The sequence below is a fragment of the Leiobunum rupestre genome, chromosome 3 (genome assembly GCF_980474605.1).
Source record: "Leiobunum rupestre chromosome 3, qqLeiRupe1.1.hap1, whole genome shotgun sequence".
Lineage (NCBI taxonomy): Eukaryota > Metazoa > Arthropoda > Arachnida > Opiliones > Sclerosomatidae > Leiobunum > Leiobunum rupestre.
This window is the reverse complement of record NC_143386.1, coordinates 19,098,074-19,124,944: the sequence shown is the minus strand read 5'-3', so window position 1 is coordinate 19,124,944 and position 26,871 is coordinate 19,098,074. Positions and strand designations below refer to the sequence as shown.

Here is a 26,871-nt window from a genome sequence, read left to right as displayed (position 1 = left end):
TTGTCAGACTTTCATTGAGCTGCCATCAAATCTGCTTTATAATGTTCGTGCCCAAAAAATTTCCAGGCTCCATCATGAGGGTTATTTGTCCCTGATCCCAACAAGTACTCATCTTATGAGTTGCTGCGGCTTTGGTGGCCCTTCAAAAATTTCTAAGGTAACGTTAAAACACCAAATTTTAAGTGCAGCTATTTCTTGTCTTACAAATTTTGAGGTTTTTAAGAAGTTTGCGAAGATATCCTGATTGTTAGTTGGATCGTGGAATTTGCTCATTACTTGTTGTTTCGATACTTGTTACAACATCTACATGTCAACCTTTCTTGTAACTGAATACTATTCGACCTTGTAAATTATTTTTCAAGAAAGATTTCACGTGCTTTCTAAAGTTTTGATCTCCATTAAATGTTATGTTTATTTTCAGAAAGAAGATTATTATAAGACTTCTCGATCTCTTTCATGTTCATGATACGACCTTATGACCCGTCACTGGGTGAATCTTGTTCTAAAAATATCGCTGCTATTTCCCAATCGGAAATAACGGGTTCGTGGACTTCATTGTTTATTAAAAAGACATTTCGGCTTTAGCTTTATCGTCTTTCGAAATGAGGTTTGTAGATTCGTTTCTTTGGCAATTTAAAAGGTACTTCATGGTTTGAACCAAAGCATCGCGATCGTTGGTCAGAAACGCAAGTCTGGCTTTGACGTCCTTGGATTGGCTAGTGGCTTTAATTTTTATGATTTTACTACCCGTTTCATCTGATTAAACACTTTAAAATATTTTCAGATTGGCAGAACACTCACCAGTTCTCGTCAAATCTATTTTTGATTCATGAGGAAGCCACTGAATCGCGAGATAAGCGAACTCGTTTTTCAGAAATGTAACTTTCAATATCCTTTGCGCGTTTTCGTTTCGCTTTGACGTTATTCCCTTTATTCGTTGCGATGGGAATATGGCGACTCGGCATTGAAGAAATCGAAATTTTTCACTCGGTCATAAAGATTGACATGACTACCCAAAACACTCCAAGATTTCGAAAGTTCTTTAATATTTCCAAAAGAGAACTCACTGCAAACAGTAAATTTCCATCTAAGGTAATTATCTTGCTAAAAATTATACACGACTTTTAATCAACGAGAAAAAAAAGCCAATCGCTGGGCATCAAACCTGAAATTCTGACATCTCGATTGTTTGAAATATCAGTGAAATGTTGATGATTTCAGCAATTTTAAACAAACAAAGAAGCATTAAGTGTAAAACGTTCTTGCTATCTAATTTTCAATATTTAATGTAATTGTAAAGTTCTAAGCAATGAGGGCGGTCTCAGTTTGCGAACAGGAAAACTACTGAGGGAACGCAAAAAAAAGATCACAGACACGTTGCAAATCGGTCTATTATGAATAGTTTCGCTTAAGCTTTACTATTTTTAAGAATTATATAAAATGAAGGCGTTGCATGGTGAAATTAAACATGGCTTCGTTAAGCCTAAGGATCGATACTAAATACAATGATAGTTTGGTAGTAGGTTTTTATGGGGATTCCCCGAAAGACCCATATTGTAACACGTGTGTTCGAAAAAAAAATAATGTCATTGCTATTTATCTAAAATATGGACACATTTTTCAAGAGATAAATTAATATTTTTTGTCTATGTGAACGAGAAAAGCGAGCAAAGATCACTGCTGGACTGGAAATATTTTCGTGTGTTTGTGTTTGTCTTCACGCAATAGCTTACGTCCATTAAAAAGGTTTTTTTCACTTAACATCAGTTGGTAAATATTTATTTGCTGTAGGAAGTTAACTATAAAATATTTCATTTTCTATAAAAAAAAATTTACCTCTTTTGTTATGAATTTTTTAATTACTTCAGTTCCTTCTTCGTCGATTGCTTAAAGATGTTTTTAATTTTATAATAGGCTATTTCATCGCTTGGCTTAAGTCAAAATGTTAGATCTTTTCACATCAGCGGTTTGAAATAGCTCCTCATGTACGTAATTAACATTGGATCGATTTATACAAAGTTACCAAGAGTTATAGCTACAAATTAAAATCAGCAAGTTTTCTTTTATTTATTTATTTTATTTAATCATGACTATCCAATTCGTAAATCGTTTACTGATCAATGATTCCAGCGTCTATGGCTATTTTACGAAACACTGAGTTAAGGTCTTGTAGAAGAAGATTAGGCTGACCATATTCGATGACTGATCCTTGGTTCAAAACCAACACTCTAGAATAATATTGTTTATGATTAATTTCTTACTTGTGAGTTAGCCAAACTTGGTATCAAAATAAATCAAATCTCTTGATAATAACGGAGGACGGCTGTTCACCCAAAGACGTGTTCAAAGACCATTTTTTGAATAAAGTATCAAGTACCGACGTCCCAACCAAATCGAATATTTGAAACTTTGTCAGGGAGCAAAAAAAATTTGATGGCCTCATATTTCAATAAAGGAAGTTAAACATCGACTAAATAAACCATATTTTGCTTATAGCTTAATTTTCACAATTTCAATAAAGCGAAAATTTTTAAATATTGTTGCCCAAGCATATTATGATGTAGATATGGTAATATGCGATTCACTGCTCAAAATATAAGGCAAGTACTACTCCACCTAACTAGTGCTCGGAATTCGTGTAATTTTTATCCATTAGATAAGGTCTATTTTAATATTAATGGGTTTATCCATTTTGATGAAAATAGACCATCTTATTATCTACAAATTCAGATAAAAGGAAAACTATATCGAAACGTGTAATTTTATACGTTTCACCTCTGACCCCACTTATCTAAAAAACGTTCAAATAATATAAATAAAGTGTCGAGTATATTCACAATTCCAGTATCCATGGATAAATCTAAATGAACATCGACTAAGATTATCCAATTAGGAGGTCTATCTTAAATAAAATATTGCTCGTTGGATAAATTACCCAATAAATAAAGTAGACATATCCTTTCAGTTCAAAACAAAAAAAAATTATCTTATTCGTTTTCGTAATGTATACTTAGTTTTTCAAATGAATATTGAATCGGTATATCTATTTGTTTTATCCGATTATTTGTTACGTGGGAGGTCACGTATTTTGGTAGATTTCACTAGTAAACTCAACTCCGAAACGGACGGTTTTCGGTTTGGTTTCTTTTCGCAAACGGAAGCATGGCAGGCACTTCTAGACTGCGAAGTGACGTGTGGAAACATCAGAAAGTGTCGCTTAGATCATCCGAAGACGGTAGTTCAAAATACAAAGTGGCTCAATGCCTCTACCGCGCGGAGTAAGTAAAAGCAAAATTATATATTTCTTATGAGAAAGGTATACATCGCTCTGTACTGAGACCATGGACTTATTAAGTGCTTCGTACAGGGACGACCAGTTACAATGATATAGCAATGGCGCCGTTTTGCGGACGCTGGCTGCAGTGTCTCACATAGCCTTTAACAGCGTCTCGCTAGGGGGCGATTTTCTTACCGTGATAACGTCATTCCGTTAAAAGCTCACTAAAAGTTTTCCCTAAAATACATACTTATTGAAGAATATTATAAACTTACGACAGTATTTCTTAATTTTAGAACTGGTCGAATCCTGCAATCTCAGATCTTGGTTGCACCCAATAACCCAGGAGCAAGGGGTGTCCAATCTGGACATCTTTAACAAATTGCTATATCTATCTTGAAAATAAAGGTAAATTCTAAAAATGAATGGGTGGAAATATTCGTGCCCCCCCCCTGAAGTGGAAACTCACTTCGACTACGTCACAAAATAGTTTGAACCCACTCACCTAAGCTTAAGTGAAAACGACGAAACAGACGACGTTATGACTTAGTGGAAGTGAATCTTTACTTCCTGGGGACACGAACGTTTTTGGTAATTGACCTTTCTCATATCACTTTTTCAACCTTTCAAATAACCATCTTGCCCTACAAAATCTTTGCCTCATAATTATACTAAAACCGTATATGGCGATCTCGACTGAAAAAGGACTATCTTTGAAATTGGTCCTTGGTAAGTTGTAGGGTAGCCGTTTAGAACCGGAGGAACCGGGATCGAACTGAAAATGCCCGGTTCGGTTCCGGTTCCTGTTCCGGTTCTAAGAAATGGGAACCGAATCCACTTCTGTTCGGTTCCGGTTCCATGTAGAACCAAACCGAATCGAACCGAACCCACCCGAAAGAACCGATTACTTTTCTAATACTATTGCTTTTGAAAAAGCCGCGAAAAAGAATAAATTAACCAGTGACAAGGACTATTATGTCTATTGTCTCAATTGGAAGGAAAAACCGTTGTACATTTAGAAATCACTTAATTTCGTTTTGTCCAAGCTATTGGTTTTTATTTCCCCGCATGTTCTATGCTACTTCCAAATATGTGGGAATAAGCCAAAATAGCTTAGCCACCTACGCGAGCTAATTTAACATTTAGTTTTCGAAATTCTGCTCGGCCAGGGTCCGAGAATGACGTCTGTTTATAATATTTAAGCATTAACTGAAATAAAATGCAGTAATTTACAGTATTTCCCCAATTTTTGTTTCGGTTGGTTCCTACTATTTTTCGGTTCCAATTTCTCTTGATCGGCTCGGTTCCGGTTCCTTTAAGAACGGGAACCGATCCACGGCAACCCTAGTAAGTTGGCGATCCATGGGCCCTACGCTAGCTTTGGACGAAGCAAACGATCCCGAAAGTCAGCGGTTTAAATATTTCCTACCGTTAAATGGAATATAACCTCAAGTCGTTTTTTATTTTTTTATGATTTTTTATGTAAGCAATTTTGGCGGGAAGTCACTAAACAGCGCCAAAAATATCTAAAGTCATAGGAGGGAGCGGGAAATGGTCGTTGTTTGGTGTTCCACACCTAAAACCAGAGGTTATATTCCCTTTAAGATGTCATTTTTAAGCCTCATTTCCCCTCCGTCAAAACGTGTTCTGTTCCGTCCTCTACCATTAACCATATACGAGTGCTGGTGAGACGACGGGTCACGGACCAGACTACGGTTTTACGTAGGGGTAGTAACTCTTCGCTTCATATGAGTAATAAAGCTCACCCAATGACTCTCGAAATTAACTTATTGAAAAAGTTTAAGAACAATTAAATTTCAAAAGTTACAATTCCCCATACCCCAAAATTACTTCTCTTATCCAAGGACCTACAATGTATTTTTCGCATCATACTTTTAAAAGTAGCCAAATCTGGCGGGGAAACTTTGCAACTGGCAACTTGAATCGAAAAAACGAAGAATGAGAGACCTTTGTTCTTTATCCGTGGATAATCTTGCAATATCCATAAATTATTTAATAGATAGTAACTTAAAATAGGTACAAAACTGTATGTTCAATAGATATAAAATATGAATAAATAATAAAATAGACTTACCTGAAAGATAAGTTATTTTGCAGCTTGGATTTTTTTTCGGTTAAAAAAAATATTTTACGCCACGTTCTTTATACGTAAATACGTATCTGTGGATAACCCCCCCGTAGTCATTTTATTCATTATTAACATTTCATGAGCTCTTATCTAAACGAATAAATTGGATATTTGTTTCGACAATGGATAAAGCGATTATCCGTTATTAATTTGTTTGACAATCCAAAATTAAAGGTAGGTGCACTTTATTCATGTATGCTTATCCAATAAACATATTATCGACATTTATACGGTTTATCTATATTCATCTTGTTCGTAATTCCGAGCCCTACACCTAACTAGGTCAGCCGTAGAAAATCAAAATATTATATTAATAAACCATATTTTAAACGGAAACCGCGTTAATTCTTATACGGATACACTTGTTATGATTAAGAGAGATTAACGGGGCACTGGCATAAAACGGTTGTGGTTAACAGGCGATGCAGCAATGGATCGTTAAACATTTCAAGTGTATACATATTTTATTTCCTGGTAATAGTCTTTGATTGATAATGAATGTTTAGACCTAGGTTTTAAAATCAGCTGGAGATTAAATATATAAATAACTTTTGAAGACGATATGGCCTGAAGATAGATATTAAAATTCCCGCGTTTTAAAAATATTACATGTTTTATACAATACTCGTAGCAAAAAAGCTAGAATTTTCAATAAATATTGTTAAAAGTAATTTTTTAGCTGATTAAAAACATGTATCATGATCGCCTAAAGATGATAATTGTAATTCGACAAATCGAGGACAAGCATAATTTGCCCTTTATAGTTCCAAATATTGGCTGTTTCAAAATACTCGTTTGATCCAATTCTCTCAAATATGGCGTAACCTAGACATTTGGATTTTTTTTAAGATACGGAAAATGTTTTCCCTAAACATTTACAGACTAAAAACTTTTGTAATTCAAATATATTTACTTTTATTAAAAAAAATTATCTGATCCCAAAATTTAAAACACCTTTATCATAAACATATAAATGGCGATCTCAGAGATAAGTAACCTAAATAAGCGCCAAAATGTTTGGTGTACCTTTAACGTAATAGCTTTAACGAAATGAGGTTAGGTTATAATAGTAAATAATTTAATATTACTTGTCGTAATCCATGATGGTATTGATTCTGTGGGCGATAGTGATGACTGTGCAAAACTGGAATTCTTTCCGAATCGTGACTTGCAGAATTTCGTCAGACTCTGGATCCACAGAGGCTGTGGCTTCGTCCAACACCAAAATTCTAGGTTTCCTCAGAAGGGTACTCGCCAAACAAACCAGTTGACGCTGACCCAAACTATTTAGAAGAGACAATTTTGTCCAATCGACAGGCTCGTGTAATATTATAAGTGCGATATAAATCTTTGACTGTTGGCATTTGTTTCTTAAGAAAATCTAACAAGAATTTAATTCCTAATATTTTTAATTAAAATCAAATGTCCGCTGATAAGGTTAGGTGCACAATTTCTAGAGAGTTTGAATCGAGCGGAGAAAGTATAACGATGCTGATTTTTAACTCATTCATGTAAAAATTAAAAGACGAAAAAGTTATGGGTAACATTTATTGAAGTCATATTTAAGAGACCCGAGGAGTTCAGACAAGCATTAGCCCAGCCAACCTGCCATCTAATATATTTTACGGACGCTTCTTTGTCTGTCTCTTCTTCCGTTGTAATTAGGCCATATGCCTTCAAGAGCCCAACTTTGGCCCACTTGTTGTCCATGTCTAGGCTTTTAACGTAAAGTCTTCGAGTATCTTTGCATTTTTTGATGAAAACAGAGGTTTACATTAATTTTTCGTTTTTCGAGAACAAACTTTAAAAGTGCATCACACGTGAAAAATAAGAAACCAAACTGATCTGCGTTGGTTGCCGTTAAAAATGCGCACCACGAAATAAGTGAGTTCCAAATGTTATATTCGACCAATTTAGATAATTGCTTTCCATGAGGCAAAAAATATTTTAATAAGTCCGTCCTAGAACTTTAAATCTCCGGGTCATGTCTCAATTTCTTTGGGTCATTTATTTAAATTTCACTGTCTAGCAAATTTGAATTGTTTCAATAGATTGTGTTTTAATATTGCGGATTGGCTGTAACACTATAATAAATATGTTATAAACTCAACAAGTTGGGAATGTTGACGATGGACGGGCTTCTCAGCGAGAACAGTTTAAAGCCCAAGAAACTGAAAATTTAAAAAACGTTCATAGGAACAACGATGAACTATTTTATTTCGTTTTTCCGTAATCCGGTTCATTTTATTATTTCTTGCCTATAGTTACGAAAATTTCCACGCGGTTAATTTATATATTAATCTAATTTAAGAGAGAAGTTTGATTAGATTCTAAAGTCAAATTGTTTTACCTCATGTTCGATCCTTCTTCGATTATTTCGTACAATAAGCTCTTGCCCGAATCCTGAACGTAGTGCTTGAGGTTTGCCAACTCGAGAGCTTTCCACACTTCGTCGTCGCTGTATATTTCGAAGGGACCCAGATTCATTCGCAGCGTCCCCGAAAACAGAACCGGATCTTGCGGAATGATGGCTATTCGCGATCGGAGGTCGTGAAGCCCAATCTGACTGATGTTAACTCCGTCGATGAGGATTTCGCCGCTAACTGCTTCTATCATGCGGAACAAAGCCAGCGTCAGAGACGATTTGCCAGCTCCGGTTCTTCCGACAACACCAACCTATAAGTGCATTTCAAATTGTTAGTAGAGAGAGAGAGAAATCGAAATATATTAATCTGATGTTTGCCATCCTATCATATTCTATACAATTATTGAAATTTAACCCATCAAAAAACTATATTCTTATTTGAATTCTGCAACTGGTATTAAACTAAATCAATCATATTCACTAGGTATTCGTTTTCATTCTAAAATATGAATTTTATTGTTTAACTACCCGTTTAGAAAATTGAAAAAACTCAAATTTTATATTATCTTCCATTTTATGATTAGAAATTGTGTAGTTTTTTAAACCGTCATAATTGAATAAATATGTCGTGGATTTTTATTATAATAACTTAGGCTGGTCAGAAATCAGAACGCGAAGAATATTCTTGATGACCCTGAGGTTCATTAAACATTTGGTTTTCACAATAAAAAATATAATATTTAATGATTTACTTTAAGTGAGGGTCACAGCTCAAGAGCGGTTGATTTTGAGACAAAAGCGAAGATATTTTAATCATTGCTTTTAGACCTCTTCTTCCGTCACCTTACGACAATGTACAGTATTCATTGCGTGGAGTAACAAGTGCTGTATTCTAGAATTAATTTAAGTATCACCCTAAATGAAATTTGGTGAGCTTGAGAGCTCCATCGCTTGGCTACTATATCGGTTAAGTCTAAACTTTGACCAGAATCGAATACAAGATCTTAAAACTCATGGATGTGTATTTTCTGTAATAAAAGAATATTTCTACATATTTACAAAACTATATTATATACTAGAGATACAAGAGTGGAATCATTTTTTAGATTATTAGATCATTTTTACAACCAAGACATGAAGTAAGCACAGGACACTGGACATTGTCCGATACATTTTGTATATGTCCGATAAATTTTCAAAATTTTAGGGGGGTCATTGGACATTTGTCCGATAACTTTTTCAATAAAACTGGGAATGTTTTTTTCTACAAAATAAAAATATTAACAATTATTTTACAAAAAATATGAGGAAGTACCGAGTTACTGAAGTTGATACTTGATAGTCTATTCTGTAACTGTGAGTCTGTGCTAAAGAGAGAGGGATGGCCGCCTGACGGGCAGTGGCGGCCTGGGTATACGGGGACAGGGGAAGCTGTGTTGGAGCCTCAAGTGCAGAAGCAGAAAGAGGCTTCAGTAATATGAATAATATAAAAACCAATAAACGCGCTAGTATTTAAGCATTTTGCATGGTCCTTCAATAACAGATTTTCAGTCAGAAAAATTTATTACACAGCGGAAAAAGAAAAAGGAAGAAGACTTGCCTATAAAAATTAGTTCCTATATATATCAAAACTAACTTTGCGTAGATCTCATTTTAAATAAATATTGAACTTATTTTTCAAGTGTTTTTACTCTTTTTTAGGGGGAGGGTCATTGGACAATGTCCTATAATTTTTTTGAAATGATGGGGGGTCACTGGACAAATGTACGATAACTTTAATTTCTTATTTCCTGCCCTGTTTACAACAAAAAGATTAGATTCGTAAGCAGACGACGCGGGGAAAATATTCACAGTATATAAGGAAACTTATACTAGTTGGTGCTTATGGACATTTCACCACGAACCAAATAAGTTACCTTATCAATAACATTTGCGTAAATTCATATCGGAAGCTTGTTCAATTTAAATAATTTGAAAGTTTCAAACTAGGATGAAGGGTAATTTGTCATTAGCTCATGAAAGAAATATAATCTGCACAACAGCGCGTTTCTTTTAATCTACAGTCAGATTGCGTCTATAAATGTATGAGTAATTGCGCGTCCAACAAGTGGACTTTGTCATCGACAGTAGGATTACTTTACTGATGGTGAGAGTTCGTTTATCCTCAGCGTGTGTTCATGGCGAAAAGTAAGTATTGGCTTTACTCTATATTTAAGGCGGAGAGTTCCAAAAAAAGATGAAATAATGACAATGGAGCGTTTTGCGAAATGTGAATTCAATGGGTTCACCGCGATTTCTTTTTATTTAAATATTTCAAAATGTGGCAAATCCTACATACCCAGCAATTTTTCCTTGACTAAATTCTAAATATGAAATTAAAATTCAGATAAAATTTGCAGCTATTAAACGAAGTGAGGTGGTGTATGGTTTTAAGAAACGTAACAACTGATTTCTCGTTTGTTGTACTTTTCTTCCATAACAATTTAATGAGATTTACAACAGGCTACGTTTGCCAATAATAACTCACCTTTTGTTTTGATTCTATAACAAATGAAAGATCGTTTAATGCCAAATCTAGCCCTTCCCGATATCTTGTCGAGTATTTCCAAAAAACAATTTTTCCTTCGTTAGGCCAAGACTTTGACAATTTTCTTTCCGCGGTTTTCCAAGCAGCCTATTTATGAAATTTAATTTTTTAGAACATTAATAATTTGGTTTTAATAGTTGTTTATAGCTGAGATATCTTTCTATACAGGGTGTCTGTTTTTGGTCTAACTGGGAATGTTTCTCACAAACAACAAGAGTTTAAGTTACGAAATTTTTAGGGTATTATGTCTAGTACCGAAACGCGTAAAATCCAATTATAAAGATAAATTGGAACATTTTTCACGTTTTTGAAATGGTTTTTGGAGAAAAGTTTAGAGCACTGTTGATAATGCACAAAGAAAAATTTTCCATTTAAAATATGAATTTTTCACGTAGAACGACGTGATAAATAAACAAGTTGTCCATATGGGGGAAATAGCTAGATTTTTGCACAATTTAAAAAAATCTTAAATTAGGTTCATTTTGAAGTAAATTCGTACAATAATATCTAAACATTTACATGTTAGGTACAATGATATCTAAGTTGGCCACGATGCATGTTTCGGCGCGATGTAGCATCTCTCAAAACGAGCCGGCGATTATATCAGAAACTCGAAAGCTGCAATAATTTAGTGTCGTAAATCATCTATGCTCGCAACGGGCATCTCGTAAACTCTTTTTTGATATAAGCCCATAGGTGAAAGTCCAACGGTAATAGGTCTGGAGACCTCGGAAGCCATAGAACGTAGAGGTCGGGAATGGTTAACTTTTATCCAATAGATAAAGCTCTCAAAATTATTCGTAAGACATTTAGATCAAGTAATTTATATTACTGTATTATCCGATTAATTTTTTGATAAATTTGTAAAATTAATCGGAAAAACGACGTTTTTTTCGATAAAACCTCAAATTTTACGAATAATACATGTTTTTTAATTATTTTCCGAAATATTAACTGGTAAATTTCTTTGTTTACATTTTTTTCCCGAAAAAAATCAATTTAAACATGGATTATGATTAACCGTCCCCGACGTCTGATCGAACGGGGCCGTTTCTGTCTATCCAATTATGGAGGAACTCGTTTATAAGATGTTCCACAAAAGATCGGGGTTGATGTTGGTACCATAGTTGTCTCTAAGTGTCCAGCGGAATGTCGTCTAACGCGTCTGCTTCTTCGTTCTACAATCTTGAGTGCAAAGTAATTTTGTCCATAACGACGATTGGGAAGGAAAAATGGGCCGACAACGCTGATCTCCGTTCAAACGCACCAAACATTGAGTCGTAATTGTTGTTGATGATGCTAAGGTTGTTTTGGTGGTTGAAAGGTCCATCTCTCCTAAAGGAGAGATCAAATTTAGGTCATCATCAGACATGTTAACTAGCCAATTGTTGAAATAACATCGTCGTTCCATATCTCCTTCGAGATTGGTAGAGGGTAGCTCGATTCGGATGAAAGTGGTGATTGTGAAGAGTTCTCCAAACGTAGTTACTTAATAATCTAAACTCGTCGCTTGCACCTCTAATACTTGTTCGAGTGTACGCTAGGCTAGAACGATTTTTCAGATGTTGAGGTTTTTGAGGACCTTGTCCACGGAACCTGCGATTTACCTATACGTATTTGTCGAAGTATCGAATAGCTCGGAGAACAGTGTTGTGGCCTGGTTTGCTGTCAGGATAAACATTTGGCTTACTAACTATATGAGCGTTACGATTATCATCCCCGTAAAATAACTCGACCTTAAATGGCAAAGTTGTTGATTAGACTCAATAAATGACAGAGAATGGTTAAAAACTAAAGATTTCGATTTATTAATAATACCCAAGGCACCACCTTAAGCCTAAATCATGAAACGACCTGACAACACAACCTTTGCGCAAAAGCAACAGAAAAGGTTTTATTAGTATGCCTGGGATTATTTTTACATTTGGATAAAAAACATGTAAAAAGCTAGTTTAAAAATTTGGCATTGGAATATTTTGTCCAGCACCTTCCCGCCATAAATTGTTTTTTTTTAAAAAAAGCAAAATTTTCCAATTACTTAAGAAAAATGCTCAGTCAGAATAAAAAAAGACACGGTGTATAATGCTTTTGTTTAAATTTACCTCGGGTGTCAAAGATAAATATTCGATAATTCTCTCGATTGACACAAAGCTTGTTTCTAAATTTGTCGCTCGAAGTACAGTGACATAAATCATGCTATTTATCTATAAAGAGTTGCATATTTACACAAACAACATTTTCAAAATATATGGCTTTCTGAATGGATTTTCTAGTCTCGTATCATAATTCTTACTAAATTTGCATTGTTTAAAATATATCCAATCCTTCCGGCTGAAAGGCTTCCCTTTGCAAAAACGCTACTTAAAGCGGCAAAAAACAGCAAACAGCTTGCTAATAAACTTATTCGTACACTCAACCACCTGAAAAAAAGAAACTCTTCTTCAATTGCTGCAAACATTATCACGTTCCATTTTTACGTGGTTGTATCTCTATTAATATCATCAGTGCTGCAGATAGAAAGATTAGCCTCACTACAAAATGGGAAAATGGGTACCCTTTTATACTTACGCCATGACAGTTGTGGCCCCCTTGTGGGCCTCAATGCGACACATTTTGCGCATTGACCTAGCTAAGTCACTCGGCGTATAAAATATGAATACGCACCTTTGAGCGGACTCTACACTGTAACTTAGTGTCTCTTTTTCGTTGATGAGGGAAATGGCTTTTGTCGTTGATATGTCCATTGCGTCAAGTGACCTAATGATTCCGACGCCCGGCAACGAATCGGAGAAGTGCGAAAAAAGGGGCGAGTTGGTGGAAGACAGCAGTCTCTTCAATTTGCCGTTGGATCTCATAAAATAGCTCTGCAAAAGAAAGTCCCAATTTTAATTTAAGCTTGTTCGTTAGTCAAATAACTATTGATTGATTAGTGAGGAATTATGTAGAAAGAACTTCATATCGAAATCGGTACGTAAGGCTTAACTTTGATAACTATTTAATGTTTGAAGTTGGCAGATGATTACATTCTTATGAAATAGAAATAATGAATAATTTAAGAATTACACAAATGGAAATTAACTTAAATCGGGTTTATAAAATGTAGTGCAGCCGTGAATTAAAACTTTACATTATTAATAATGTTAATATCATCTAAAACTGAAACGATTTTTCGATTCGTTGAACCGGAGATAGGTGGGAACAGTTCCCTCAATTCATATTTCTCTATCAAAATGGAAAGTACTTAATAAGGAAGCTAACACAAATATGGTTCTTTTAAATGCGGAAAGATCCGGTAATTATTAAATATTTTTTTGAATCTAGTCAAAAGACATTCTGTGTACATAGATGGGCAACGTTTTACGCCCCACTGCTAACTAAATCTAATCTTTTAAAACAATTAGTTTTTAATTGTGTTCGTTTTATTGCTCGATTTTCAATTGTCTCAATTATTTCAAGGGTTTTTGTTTTGAAAATATTAAAATTTGGGTTCACTTTACTTTTATAACCAAACTAACCTAGGTGTTTTCGGCGTTTCCTAGTTTAAAGTGAAATGATTAAAAAAATTCCACAGACCAAAGTTACGAAGAAAACTTTATGATAATAATCATTAAGCTAGGTTTAAGGTATCGCTTTAGGCCGAAGTTAGCTAGCGACTTTCAAATGCCTTTAAATCAAGTGGTCGTGTTACAATGCGTAGGCAGCCATTAATTGCACGTTAGCCCGCAGTGCTTCCTACTCTATATATTACCATTATCATCATCTGGTTTTTTGGTAAGGGAAACCGAAGAATTCAGGTAAAACCCTTTCACGCAGCAGGGCCATATCTTGTAACCTCTGCTAGCAGTAGAATATGCAATTGCACAAACCCCAAAACATATTTGGCCTGAACATTATTTCATATTCGAATTAGTACAAAAATAACATTTTATTCTTTAATCACATTAACATCCATTTAAAGAAGAATTATTAAAAATCTATTCAAAATATCGTAATAACAAAAACATTTATTCGCCTATCGTGCATTTAATACCACGCTGCAATACCAATCTCTCTACTCTGATTTAAAAAAAAATGTGTTTCTCAACAAATTGACTCCATTTCGCCACTTTCAACCACCTTCAACTGTCGAAGTGCGCGTGCTGCTATTTTTCGACTGACACCATGTCTGTATATCCAATGCTTGGAGAATATTTGGCCTATCTCGTCATTTTCTCAATCTTCAACTAGTGATTCCCCAATTTTGTCATCGACAGCTCTCCTCACCAATGCTCAAGAGCTAGCCTATGTGTATAAACACTTTGAACTAACGTATATTCTTCAAACGCACATATTAGCCTTCGCCGCTGTTGCCGAAACTCATTGGACGTCGGATCAACTCGACGCTGAGCACTCAATTTCTCGTTTCACTATTTTCCGTCAAGATCGGTTTTCTTGTGCGTTTGGAAGTGTTGCTATTTATATCGAAAACTCCTTCGTCCCAAGTACTCTTTCTTTTTTGGACATTAACCTAGATCCCTTTACTCTCAGTGATCAGGGCCTGGATATTTTAATTGTTTCTTTAACTCATAATGGTCCTCCCCCCAATACCACCATTATTTGTGTTTTATACCGCACTAATAAAACCCAAATTTAATATCCATGACCTATTACAAACCTTTTTTATCGTCATTAAAGATTATTGTGTTCGGTGTAAACTCTCTTTAATAATTGTTGGTGATTTTAATTATCCTTGCATATCGTGGACGTTTTTTGCTCCTACCCCTAAAGCCTGTCGTTTTAATAAAAACCTTTCTGTATTGCGTAATCGAAAATTATCTTGTACAAATTATTGTCTCCCCTACTAGGTACGGTTATCTTAAATGTAAGGAAAATATTCTAGATTAAGTTTTCACCTCCAACCAGTCCCTTGCCTTTGACCCTGTGGTTGAGCTATCAGCTGCCCTGGTAAAAGTGACCATAGCGTTGTTCTTTTTCAATTTTAGTTACATGGGTCTCGTTCTGTTTTTGTCAATAGGCCTAATCTCTTTAAGGGGGATTATGAGTCTTTTCACGTTTTTTTTCGCCTCTGTTGATTCGTCACTTGTTTTGGGCTCTGGTAACTTGTCCGACTCCTGGTCCGCCATTCTTGATGTTCTCAATATTGGTATAGCCCGTTTTATTCAGTTACGTAGGCCTCCCTCTAAGCCCAAGCCTAGCCATCGCGCGGCCCGTAGCAGAGTTTAAAATTAAAGCCTGGAAACGGTTTCTTAAAGCTAAGAAACGTTTGGCCCCTTTGTGTGTTTTGAATGACCTTCATAATCAGTTCTGTGCTGCTCGTTACACTTTGACTTCCCATGTTTGACAACCATAAAGCTTTTTTTCCACAAGCACGAGTCAAAAAGCGACACTCAACTTTGAAACGTGCAAACGTTTTTACGCGCGTCAAAAAATTAACATTATGACGCGCTCTTACGCGCGTTTGTTGAAACCAAGCTAAAGACCTTCTGCGCTAATGTTAATCAGTTTCGGGCTTCTATGGTCCCTATCTCTGAGCTGCAAAAGCCTGATGGTTCTGTTACTGCTACCTTATCTGAGGCCGCTTCAGTTCTCAAGATTTTTTTCTTTCACGGTTAATTCTAGTGGATCATAGTGGCCGCTAAGTCTTTTTTTCACTTCGTCAAACCCCAGTGTGTCTGCCGGCCTCAGTTATATTTTTATGAACTTTTCGTGCGAGCCTGTTGATATTGTCTTTTTATTGGGTAAAATTAAGACTTCTAAATCTCCTGGGTCTCCACCTATTTTTGATAAAATGCCTTTCTAGTGTTTTGACTTTCCCACTTTATCTTCTCATTTCTCGCTCGATTTCCCTCTGCGAGCTCCTCCCTTCCTGGAAAGAGGCGCACATTACGCCGATTCATAAGAAGGGCCCTAGTTCGGATCCTACCACTTATCGCCATATTAGCAATCTGAACCAAGCTCCAAAACTCAGTGAGCATTTGGTGTTTGACCAAATAACATCCTTTCTACGTTTCCTCTCAAGGTGCTCTTGCCTTACTAACTTGCTCCAGGCTAGAAATGCTTGGTCTCAGTGGGTTGAGGTCGGCTATAGTGTTGATATTATATACTTAGATTTTTCTAAAGCCTTTGATGCCATTGCGCACTCTTGCCTTCTTGATGCTCTGCGTTTCGGGGTATTGATGGTGATGCCTTGATGTGGATTGAAAATTATTAATCGAATCGTAAGCAGAGAGTCGTTCCTCAGGGTCAAGCATCTGCTTGGTGTACTGTTGGTAAGGTGGTTCCTCAGGGGTCTGTTTTAGGTCCTTTACTCTTTACCGTCTTTACCCACTGTGTGTTATTGGCGGTTTTTTTTTTACTTTTTGCCGACGATTCTAAACTTTTCCTTAAAATTCGTTCACGTTCTGACCATCTCGCGCTGCAGAGTGACTTGGATGTGGCTGTTCGTTGTGCTGATTGCCACGGTCTTTCTTTTAATAATACAAAATGCATTTGGGTCCCCAGAATCCGAATTTTGTCTATTATATCAAGAGTATTCAAATTATTATATCAAGAGTATTCAAATTATTATTATTATGGGGGTCTTGCTTGACCCTTGCCTTAAATTTTCTACGCATACCAATTAAGATTCCAGACGAGTCCCTTCTATGGCTGAACTTATTAGACGTAATTTTAATTTCCGGAACCCTAAACTTATAAAGCAGCTTTACAATTCGCTCACTCTCCCGCTTATTGATTATTGTTCCCCGTTTTTTTTTAAACTAGAGCTAATACCCAAGGCACCTTCGACTCCAAATTTATCTACTGATCTCTCAGCTTTGCGAAAGGCGTAAAATCAATTTTCAAAATTAGTTACCAATTTTGAAAAGCTTCTACACAAGTTTTTTAATAACAAATAAGAACCTAATTTTTCGGATTATTTTTCCTTAAGTGCGGAGTCTAGAACCCTTGGGCATTTACTCAAACTTCGCAAACCTACATGTAAATCTTCTGTCCGTTTTAATTTATTTTCAAACAGTGTAATTAACGATTAAAACTCGCTCCCCAATGATATTGTAACCGAAAAAAGTATCTCAAATTCCTCTTAAAATTGTCCCTCTTTTACAACGTCGATTTTTAAAATATGTTCTTTAATGTATTCTCTTTTATCTTCATTATTTTTTCACGTTGATAATCGGTCTTTCTGCGCATAAGCCAGCCTTTGGCTTCGCAGTTGTTGTTCAATAAATAAATAAAATAAATGGGAAGAAAATCAGGAATAGTTGATCATAGGTTTAGAAATGGAGACAGAAAATTGGTAACGAAGCAGAAAGCGTATTTAAGGGACCTTACTAGTTAAAACCCCTTATCCAAGTAATTTGATCATTAAAAACCCTTCCCGAAGAAAAATCTTTGATACGCCCTTTATCAAGGGTTTCTAAAAAATACCTTCTTAACGGAACACCGGGTAAAATCCACCATCTTGGAAAATGGAGGCACGAATTCACTAATACGTCCATAAATCACAAAGATTTCAAAATGCATTTACGTGTTATAGCTTAAACTTTATAGTTTTGGTCAATAAATAAATCATTTATGATTTAGAAAAAAAAAGTTAAAACAAACATGTATCCAATTCAATTCATTAACCATAAGAATTTAGAATAGCCTAGTTTATTTAATTCAATTCATGGGAAATCATACGACGCAAGCATTTAAACTATTTGAAGAGACGTTAATATTAATAATAATACTAATTCCATTGAACAAGGTTGACGCGAATTGTGGTATTAATAAGTCCAAGTTAGGCTTAATTTTTCTTCTTCTTCCATCTTCTCCTCGCAGACCACTCTACAGCAAAACTACTGAACCGATTTAAATGAAATTTGGTATACATTTTCAATAGGCGAAACTATAAAGTAATTTTGGTCTTAGCCAACTTGTTAAAGTGGGAAAACAAAACCACGTGACAACCATATCACGGCCAACTTCGATTCAGGAACTCTTGTACATAGTTGGCTGTACCTTGCAAATACTATCATACTCCAGCCAGCTTCTTTTCACTGTTCAGTTAACTTCCACCTTTCTATTACAAAATGTTTTAGATATGAATAATAATTAGATAATTTAAATGATTTTGTTTTATAATTTTGGTGTTTAAAATAACTAAATCATGGAATTGCAGCTAGCTCAAAAGTTAAAAAAGTAAGTTCAAAACAATTTCTACAGCTAAGCCTTAACCTTAATGTTATTCCAATTCAACTATTAAGGTTTAATTTCCACTTTGCTATTTTAGGAATTCTTTGAAGCATAAAACTAAGGCCATTAATAAGAGGTTCAATTTGCCAAAAGGAAACTGGAGCAAACAGTTAAAAATAGTTCCAAATTCTTTCAATGAGTCAAATATAATGAAACATCATTGTAACTCTCAAGCCAAAAAACACTTAACTCTTGGGTATCGGATGTTTAAGTGTAGTAAAGTTAGTCAAGTGTTTTTAAGTCCTGGATCTAAAGAATTGCAAATTAACAAAGAAACAACATCGGAAGCTACCTCTCAACCACATATTTATATCAAAAGCGTAGTAGAAGCATCATTCACAATATCAGCCAAATATGAAGTTGCTATTAAAATTAATAAAGATAACGGAATGGTTGAAATGGCTTGGTGTGGCTGTAAAGCGGGAAGTTAAGGAGTGTGTAAACATGTGGGCTCTGTGCTGTGGTATATTTTGGATTGTGTAAGAGAAGCTAAGACTTTCATACCTGATGACCTATCTTGTACTGAAAAAGCTAGAGCGTGGAGCGCTCCAAATGGAAACAAGAAACTGAATAAGAAATCTTTTTCTGATCTGGATTTTGTTAAACATACCATTGGGAAATCTAGTGAAAGTCTTAAATTAAGACAAAAAAATCAACAGAATTATTCAGCTTTGGATGAAATCGGAGTGCCGGAAGACGAAAGCAATATGCAAAACAGCATTAAGTCGGTTACTGAAAGAATGAATGCAGGAAAACGCCGCCAATTTTTTTGTCTCATTCAAAAAGAGAATAATTTTAATCCAGTCAAACTCCAATCTAATTTCGAAAATTGTATTGATACATGTACTAGTCAAAGCCCAACGCCTGATGATGTTTTAGTTGTTAGAATCTCTCTTCCAGTAGCAATATTAGAAATCGAAGATAGCATTAAAGACCTTATTTCACAAACTATGGCCCAAACACCCGACACATTGAAACTAACACTTGATGCCTCTATCAGTCTTGAGGTCGAAACTAGGGAACAGTCGAACTGCCTTCTTTGGAAGAGCGAAAGGAAACAGAGGATAACTGCGTCTAAATTTGGTGCTATTTGTAAGAGACAAAAAGAGGTAAATGAAACATTCTTAAAATCTATTTTTAATGGCGCTGATTTATCTCGAATGAAGTATGTGCAAGAGGGTTTGAAAAATGAGGAAATGGCTACTCAAAAATACCTTAATATTCGTCCAGGCGTTAAAACGTTTTCCGTTGGACTATGTATAAATCCTGCATTACCAATGCTAGGTGCCTCCCCTGATAGGTTGGTCTATAAGGCAGACACTGGATATGGTATTCTTGAAATTAAAACCCTATCCAAATGTAAAGAAAAGGGAATGAGTATTGAAGAGGCCATAGCGAAGAAAGAAACGACGTGTCGATTTTTAAAAAAGGATGAAAATGGGTTAACGTACTTAGACCAAAACCATGCATTTTATTATCAAGTACAAGGGCAACTGGGTTTAACGTGTCTTAAATGGTGCGACTTTCTAGTCGACATTGGGGATCAAAATCCATTTTGTCAAAGGATAAATTTTGATCAAACGTTTTTCCATGGAAAAATAGTTCCTATTTTACTAAAATTTTATATTAACCATGGCCTTCCATACCTTGAAAAACAGGTGTGATATTCGCTTTAAAACCAAAATCACGTATCTTTTAAAGATTTATGTAGAAAGTTAAGTGGTTTTGGTTTTAAGGCGACGTATTGTTAAAGCTCATTTGCGATATATTAAATGAAATTAACTGTACCTGAATAAAAATGATCTCATTGCAATTTTAACTAAAATTTTCATTTTGGCAACTGGGTTTAATGTGCTTTAAGTGGTGTGACTTTCTAGTCGACATTGGGAATAAAAATCTATTTTATCAAAGGATAAATTTTGACCAGTTTTTTTTTATGGAAAAACAGTTCCTATGTTACCAAAAATTTTACATTAACCTTTGAGAAATAAGTGTGATATAATCGTCGCTTTAAAACCAAAACCACGTATCTTTTTAAGATTTATTTACAAAGTTACGTGGTTTTGGTTTTAAGGCGACTTATTGTTAAAGCTCATTTGCTATATATTAAATGATATTACTGTACCTGAATAAAAATGATTTCATTGCAATTTTAACTAAAGGTTTTTAATAAAAGTATAAAATGGTGTTCATTTAAAGTATTGTTTTGGAACATTACTTATTTGTTAATCTACATTCTTCCTATCCAACAGAGGTTCTTTACAAAAGTTAACTAAATGTGTACATATTTTCCAGATTTTGTTGAGCTGGTTGTGCATAGAGTTTGGAAACACTGTGCTTAAAATATTATACTCCTTAACGCCTCTGATCACTCTCTCAACATGAATCCGCAAACTTGCTATCTCTCTTGTGTAGATTTCCTCTTCCGATGATAGTTGTGCTTTTCCATTTAAAAAGGGGGGCATGTTCAGTGCAACACCTTTTTCTTTCAGTAGGTCTGAGATGAGAAAACTCCTATCAGCCATTACAGAGTCTCCCGGTTCAAGGAGATCAATTAATCCTGATTCTTGAGTCAATTCGACATCGGACATTCTTCCTGGGACTAAGTCAGAAACGAAACTTATGAATCCATTGGGTGTTACACCAATCAGTCCTTTCGCGGTATTATGGGTCTTGTAGGAAGACCAAGTGTCACTTTGTGTTTTAAAATCGTTAGGTTTTTGGATAAATAACTCCGAAGCATCCAAAATAATTCTAGTGGTTCCAAATTTGGCTTTAAACTCTTCCGGCATGAAACGGTTCACGAGTTCTCTTGAGGGCCAAATTTGAAACTGAGTTAAACGCTTTTGCATTAAATCAATCCACGTAGTACATATATTGGATACTGTGCTCTGTGATACACAAAATCGGTAGGCTAAGTCTTCCTCCAAAAGTCCTACTTTTAGTCTGCACAACACCAAAAACAGTTGTTCTTTAAAGGGTAAAACCATTGGTCGTCCCAGTAATTTTTCTTCCCTATCATATTTTCGCTTATAACCTCTACCGTTATTGTATAATTTTAAATCTTTTAAATCTGGCTCTACCATGGAAAACAAGTCATCAAAAACCTCGAGACTCTCACAACCAGTATAAAAGTTTAACATTGCCATCGATTGTGATACACTTTTCAGGGTAAAGGAGGTTGCCTCCTCTAACTGTTTCTCTAAATGGTTAATTCTACCTGTACAATCGTTATTAAGGGATATATTAACTTTAACTTGTTCTAATAAAGATTCATTAGTTTTCTCAATTTCATTTAAACCATTCAAGTCTTTTTTATGCTTAGATATAACAGTTTTCATTTCCATATTTTCCTCCATTAAAGCCTTATTTACACTATTCACTCGTCTATTTTCTAGCGCTAGATGCTCATTAGCGGCGATCCATTCTTGACATTGCAATTGAAGATTTGTTACCTTTTTAGCTAGCATTCCATAGTCTTCATAAATAGAATAATTATGATCTGTTTAGAAGAAAATAAATTAATTTGAATAATTCCATATATTTTAAGAAAGTTACAAATTCCGTACCTGAGTCATAGATGTCATTTTGATTACCATAGTGTCTGTTTTGCAAAACAATTTCAAATTCAGGAACAGATGAAGATGATATAATTTCTTCCGCAATATCAAATTCATTCGATAGATCTGGTGCATCATTCCTTTCAGCTAATTTCCCAAAATACACTGGGATCTTATCTCCAAACTTTCTTCGCCCAGAGGTATTGAAGTGAAGTCCACACACATTTTGATATTTACTACCTAATGGTTTTCTGAGTGGAGTACTCCACGGTCGCCTTTCAGCCACATCAACACAATCTATAATATTTTTCTCAATAATCTGGATCCACTCTTCCCGAATCTCTACGTCCTTTGGGAATGGACTAAACGTTATGCATGGGTTTCTAAGTGGAGTAGATTTGCACCCAGGCACACAGCATTGACGAACCATAGCTTATTTCAAAAATATACTTCAATCTTGGATTAATAATATAATTAAGCCCGGATAGTAAAACTTCCAATCTTTGTTTAAGCTAAGGCTTAAGAAATGGTTTCCAATTGTTCTTACTCTAGTACGTTGGGAAAAAAATTATGATGGAAATTTAGTAAGTAAACTAATAAGTTGTATAAAAATGCATAAAATGTATATCATACCTGAATACATAATTGCAAAATACAGTGTAATAATAACTTGAAATAACGTTCGAAATCGATCAAAAATTTAAACCGTCACTTGCAAAATAAAATGAATAATGGTTCGTATTTCTTAAGATAGATGGCGCTGCAATTCGTCAGAAAGTCACGTGAGTACCATCTTTTTCGCCCCCCAGGACTTTATAGTTTCGCCTATTAGGCTCCCATTGTGGCCTTCCAAATCTCTAATAAATCTTGAGCTTCGGCGAAAAATGTACAGTTCAGCATGTCGGTAACAACGCCCAGGAGTAATAAACACCGTACAAAACGTGAATCCGTTCCTCCATCTTCACCTAAGTTCGTCTGCTAAGCTTGGCTTCGCATTACCATAATAACTTTTCTTATATGGTTATAAACAAAAAGGTGTGAAATCCACCCAAAAACCATTCGGTTAAAAATGGCGTAGACCTTTAACAAAAATGTATCATCCTATATTACTCTAGCCCATAAATTCGTGAAAAAAAATAACGAGCTAGATCTCTCTAATTATATCAACGTAATAAACTGGACTTATTTCTTCAGAGCACTTCACTTGCGCATTGACTCAATTTTGTTAGCATTTACCCAAAGTTTAATTGCTTTTATTAAATTTTCCTACATTTACCCTTTTTTGCATTTTACATGTATTATCCCAATTTTTTAATTAAACCCAAATTTCCCAATTCTTAATTCCTAGCATATTTACCTTAGTTTAATAGCATTTATCACATTTATTGAAATTTTCCTTAATATATTCGTTTTTACAAAATGTTAATTGCATATACCAAAAATGACCCGAATTCGATGATTTATTTATGATTTGGTTCATTTGAGTTATTTAAAAAAACTAAATTTGGAAATTATTACTGCCATGTTGAATCCCGTAAACAAAATTTTAAACTTAGTTGTGATAAACAATTTCGGGGGCCATGGCAAAACGGAAACTTTTGTAAATTTTTCCCTTTGAGCCATTAAAATTTACATGAAGGTTTATTAAAACTCTGAGTTTGAACCAAATCAGTTTGCATCACCTCGGGTCGTCTCCATGTTAGATACAGTAAAACGGTAAAATTTGAATTTAAAGATTAGGTATTTGTAATGTCAGTTCAATTTCTTTAGATTAGGCTAAACTTTATACAAAGTTATGCTTTTCATAACCATTCACATAATTTTATACGCGACTATCTATTGTTCCATTTTTATACTCGAACAAGAATTATCACTCGAATTGAGCCATTTTTATGTTAGTAAAAAATAAATGCCTCGGAGGTAAAATTATAATTGCAGTAGTTTTCTAGCTTCAGTTATGGTTGTTTAAAAACTCCTTTAAATATTGACATTAAGACACGTTTTGCTTGAATTCTATGCGCATTATTACATATATTGCACGTTGGTACACTAAACTTATAAAACATAGAATAAATGTACTATAAATTTCGTACAAAGAGACGTATCTTTTAAAATATTATTAAAATTAATTTATGTTTCTAGTCACGTGTTATATACGTCAACAAAGGCTAGCTAACTATTAAGAATGAATGTTACATTTATTATTAACATTATTTAATCTCAGATTTCAAGTATCAATCTAGGAAAAAAGATTTTAATGAAAGTGACCAAAATTCTGTAACTCAATAGCAAGTAAGGCTTTTAAAATAGCATATTTATTCATCAGGATATTGAGACTCTTGGTTTAAAGAAGCTTTCGGTTTATCTTTTGCCTTTCCACAACGCCACAATTTGGGTTCTTAAGTACTTACAATGCGTTGACTTGTTTTTTCACTTTCAATTAGATTCCTGCCAACCAAAATATTTCTGCTAGATGTATATTGATTCGAAAAATTGCTCCCAAAAGATTTTATGTCGCTTTCCCTAAAAAATTTAAATATAAAATTCAGTTTAGTTTATCTTTACCATTTTACTATTTTATCAAAATTATTTTTCTTCATTTTCAAATAATAAGATGAATCTAAAGAGTGTAAAAAAAATTCGCAAGTAATAACTATTTTAGTCAATTCCATAGAAACAAAAAATAACGCTAAAGACAGTCCTATGAAGTTTGACCATTCTGAAAATAACGTTAAAAAATGTATTTTTTGGTTTCGCCGCATTAACACCGATCAGTAAGCCTATTCGATATAACTTTGGCGCATGCGCACATGTAGAGCTGATTGATTGAAGGTTTTGGGTGTGAAACAACACTAAGAAATGATGAAGATATCTTAGTGAAGCGAAACGTTATGAAGTTTAAAAACTTTAGTTACACTTTATTTAAACTCTGAGGTGAATGGCGTTAGAAAGATTATATCGTAGCTATCGAAAAAGCAATTGTTGATGCAAATTTTAATCGTCCCGTAGAGGATAAAAACGCTTTAAGTCTTAATGAATATTTAAGTAATTGTAAACGTAATATATAGCTTTAAAACAGTTTTGTGTAGTGTTTAAAATGAGCAATTTTGTACATCAACTCCAGTTGTTAATCCTCCAAGTAAAAGAAAGAGCAGCTATTATTGAATAGTGGCTGGCCAAACGTTTTCAAAGATAAGTTTATTGCTTTCATTTAAAATAAAATAATTTTGTGGATCAGATCTGTTTTAAAGACGGACCGGAACTAAATAGCATTAAAAATTGGACATCAAATACTAATCCGTCAGCTATTCCAAAAATTTCCTTTGTTGATATTTATTATTGAATTCAAAGGGCGTTTAACATCGACAACACCAGCAACTGCCATTTTAAAGGATTTAAACGCCTCGTAGCTCATGATGCCGCCAACGACATTATCAACAGTTTTGAAACTAGTCTGTTATTTGATACTTATTCGGTCGATATCATATTTCATTATTGCTATAAGCATATGGACAGTTAATGTATATTAAGTCCCTGTGAGATCTGAGAGTTACAGAGTCTTCGCAGTCATTGATAATTGAGACTGTAATGTGTGCGGAGGGGGGTGTGAATGTGCAGTTGCGTAGGTAGTTATGTCTTATATTAAAATAGTATACGTCATTAATGATTTAAATCCTGTTTGAAAATCTGATACCTGCAGCAGTGCATTGTTACTATTTCTGGAAAGGTATTCGGAAATAACCCCTAGTGATAATTGAGATAGCATGCACTTCAACAATCTCTGGTCGGAAATCTCTTAAATAGAGGAATTTTGAACCAAAGCCACTGAGGGAAATACCACTGAATAGACTCAAACTTTACTCTTAGAAATCACCTGTTGATGAACCTCAAAAGGATGAATTTAACGCTTTTACCCTTAGACATCCCAATTATAGGTTTTACGATCCCGAAACAGTGAAACGTTTTTTTAAAGCTCTAACACAAATTTATCCTCAATGAAAGGTCCCAAAATTGTGAATTGAAAAATGCCTTTTCCTAGTAATGAGATGAAAATATAGATCATGAATGTAAGTTAAAGATTCTGCAGATTAAAATTTCTCAAACCACCAAAAACTTTATTATTTCATCTTGCTAAGAAATGATAGGTGCGAAAAGATTGTTGTTCTACTTTACTGCGTATTTTAGCTTTGGTGTTTTCAGAAGCGAATTAATCTAGTTTAGACGATTTTGTAGAAAAAATATGGAAACGAGTTAGTGAACGTTTTAGAAAAGTAAACTATAGATCAAACTTCGAACAACTTATAAAAACCATACGATTTGGACGGGTTACATCCTCCATATTTGGACTAATTTTGCGATGCAAGTAAAAAACGTTTCTACTACAATTTTTCGTTGAATATTACATATATGCAAGGTTAATACAAGGTATTCTACGAGAAAGAGCCTGTTGTTAAAGCAAAATATGAAAATTTATTTAACTTCCGAGTGAAGCCAAGCGGATTGTCACTCATGGCAGAATATTCGTTTAAAGGAGCAAGTGGTGATGGAATCATTTCAGATGAAAATGAAACTACTCAGGATATCTCAGAAATAAACAGGGATGCCAGATTATGAATCCAAAACCCGCTAAAACAAAGCCTAAAAAACGCCAATCTTTATTTAGAAAAGTAGCCCAAAATCAAGCCAAAAGATTTACCG

General features: G+C 34.6%; 2 protein-coding genes across 4 annotated transcripts in view; both read right to left on the bottom strand.

The window, feature by feature from the left end:
• Positions 1-2,055: 2,055 nt before the first annotated feature.
• LOC149949752 (multidrug resistance protein mrp-7-like) overlaps positions 2,056-26,871 on the bottom strand; it is a 29,294-nt gene continuing 4,478 nt past the window's right edge. For 2 of the 3 annotated variants that reach the window (XM_090169288.1, XM_090169289.1), the window contains 8 exons: positions 24,585-24,696; positions 13,043-13,242; positions 12,672-12,798; positions 12,481-12,582; positions 10,319-10,465; positions 7,777-8,102; positions 6,515-6,709; positions 2,056-2,228 (listed from right to left, as the gene is read on the bottom strand). In XM_090169288.1, the coding sequence (XP_090025414.1) occupies positions 2,111-2,228; positions 6,515-6,709; positions 7,777-8,102; positions 10,319-10,465; positions 12,481-12,582; positions 12,672-12,798; positions 13,043-13,233 (1,206 nt within the window). In that variant the 5' untranslated portion in view covers positions 13,234-13,242; positions 24,585-24,696 and the 3' untranslated portion in view covers positions 2,056-2,110. Of the gene's footprint in view, positions 2,229-6,514; positions 6,710-6,907; positions 7,598-7,776; positions 8,103-10,318; positions 10,466-12,480; positions 12,583-12,671; positions 12,799-13,042; positions 13,243-24,584; positions 24,697-26,871 lie in introns of those variants that run through there. The other variant, XM_090169290.1, reaches the window with a different exon arrangement.
• LOC149949753 (uncharacterized) lies at positions 20,839-22,603 on the bottom strand. The gene is made up of 2 exons (XM_090169487.1): positions 22,183-22,603; positions 20,839-22,115 (listed from the first exon to the last, which is right to left on the bottom strand). Exons 1-2 carry the CDS (start codon positions 22,601-22,603, stop codon positions 20,839-20,841), a joined length of 1,698 nt encoding a protein of 565 aa, XP_090025613.1.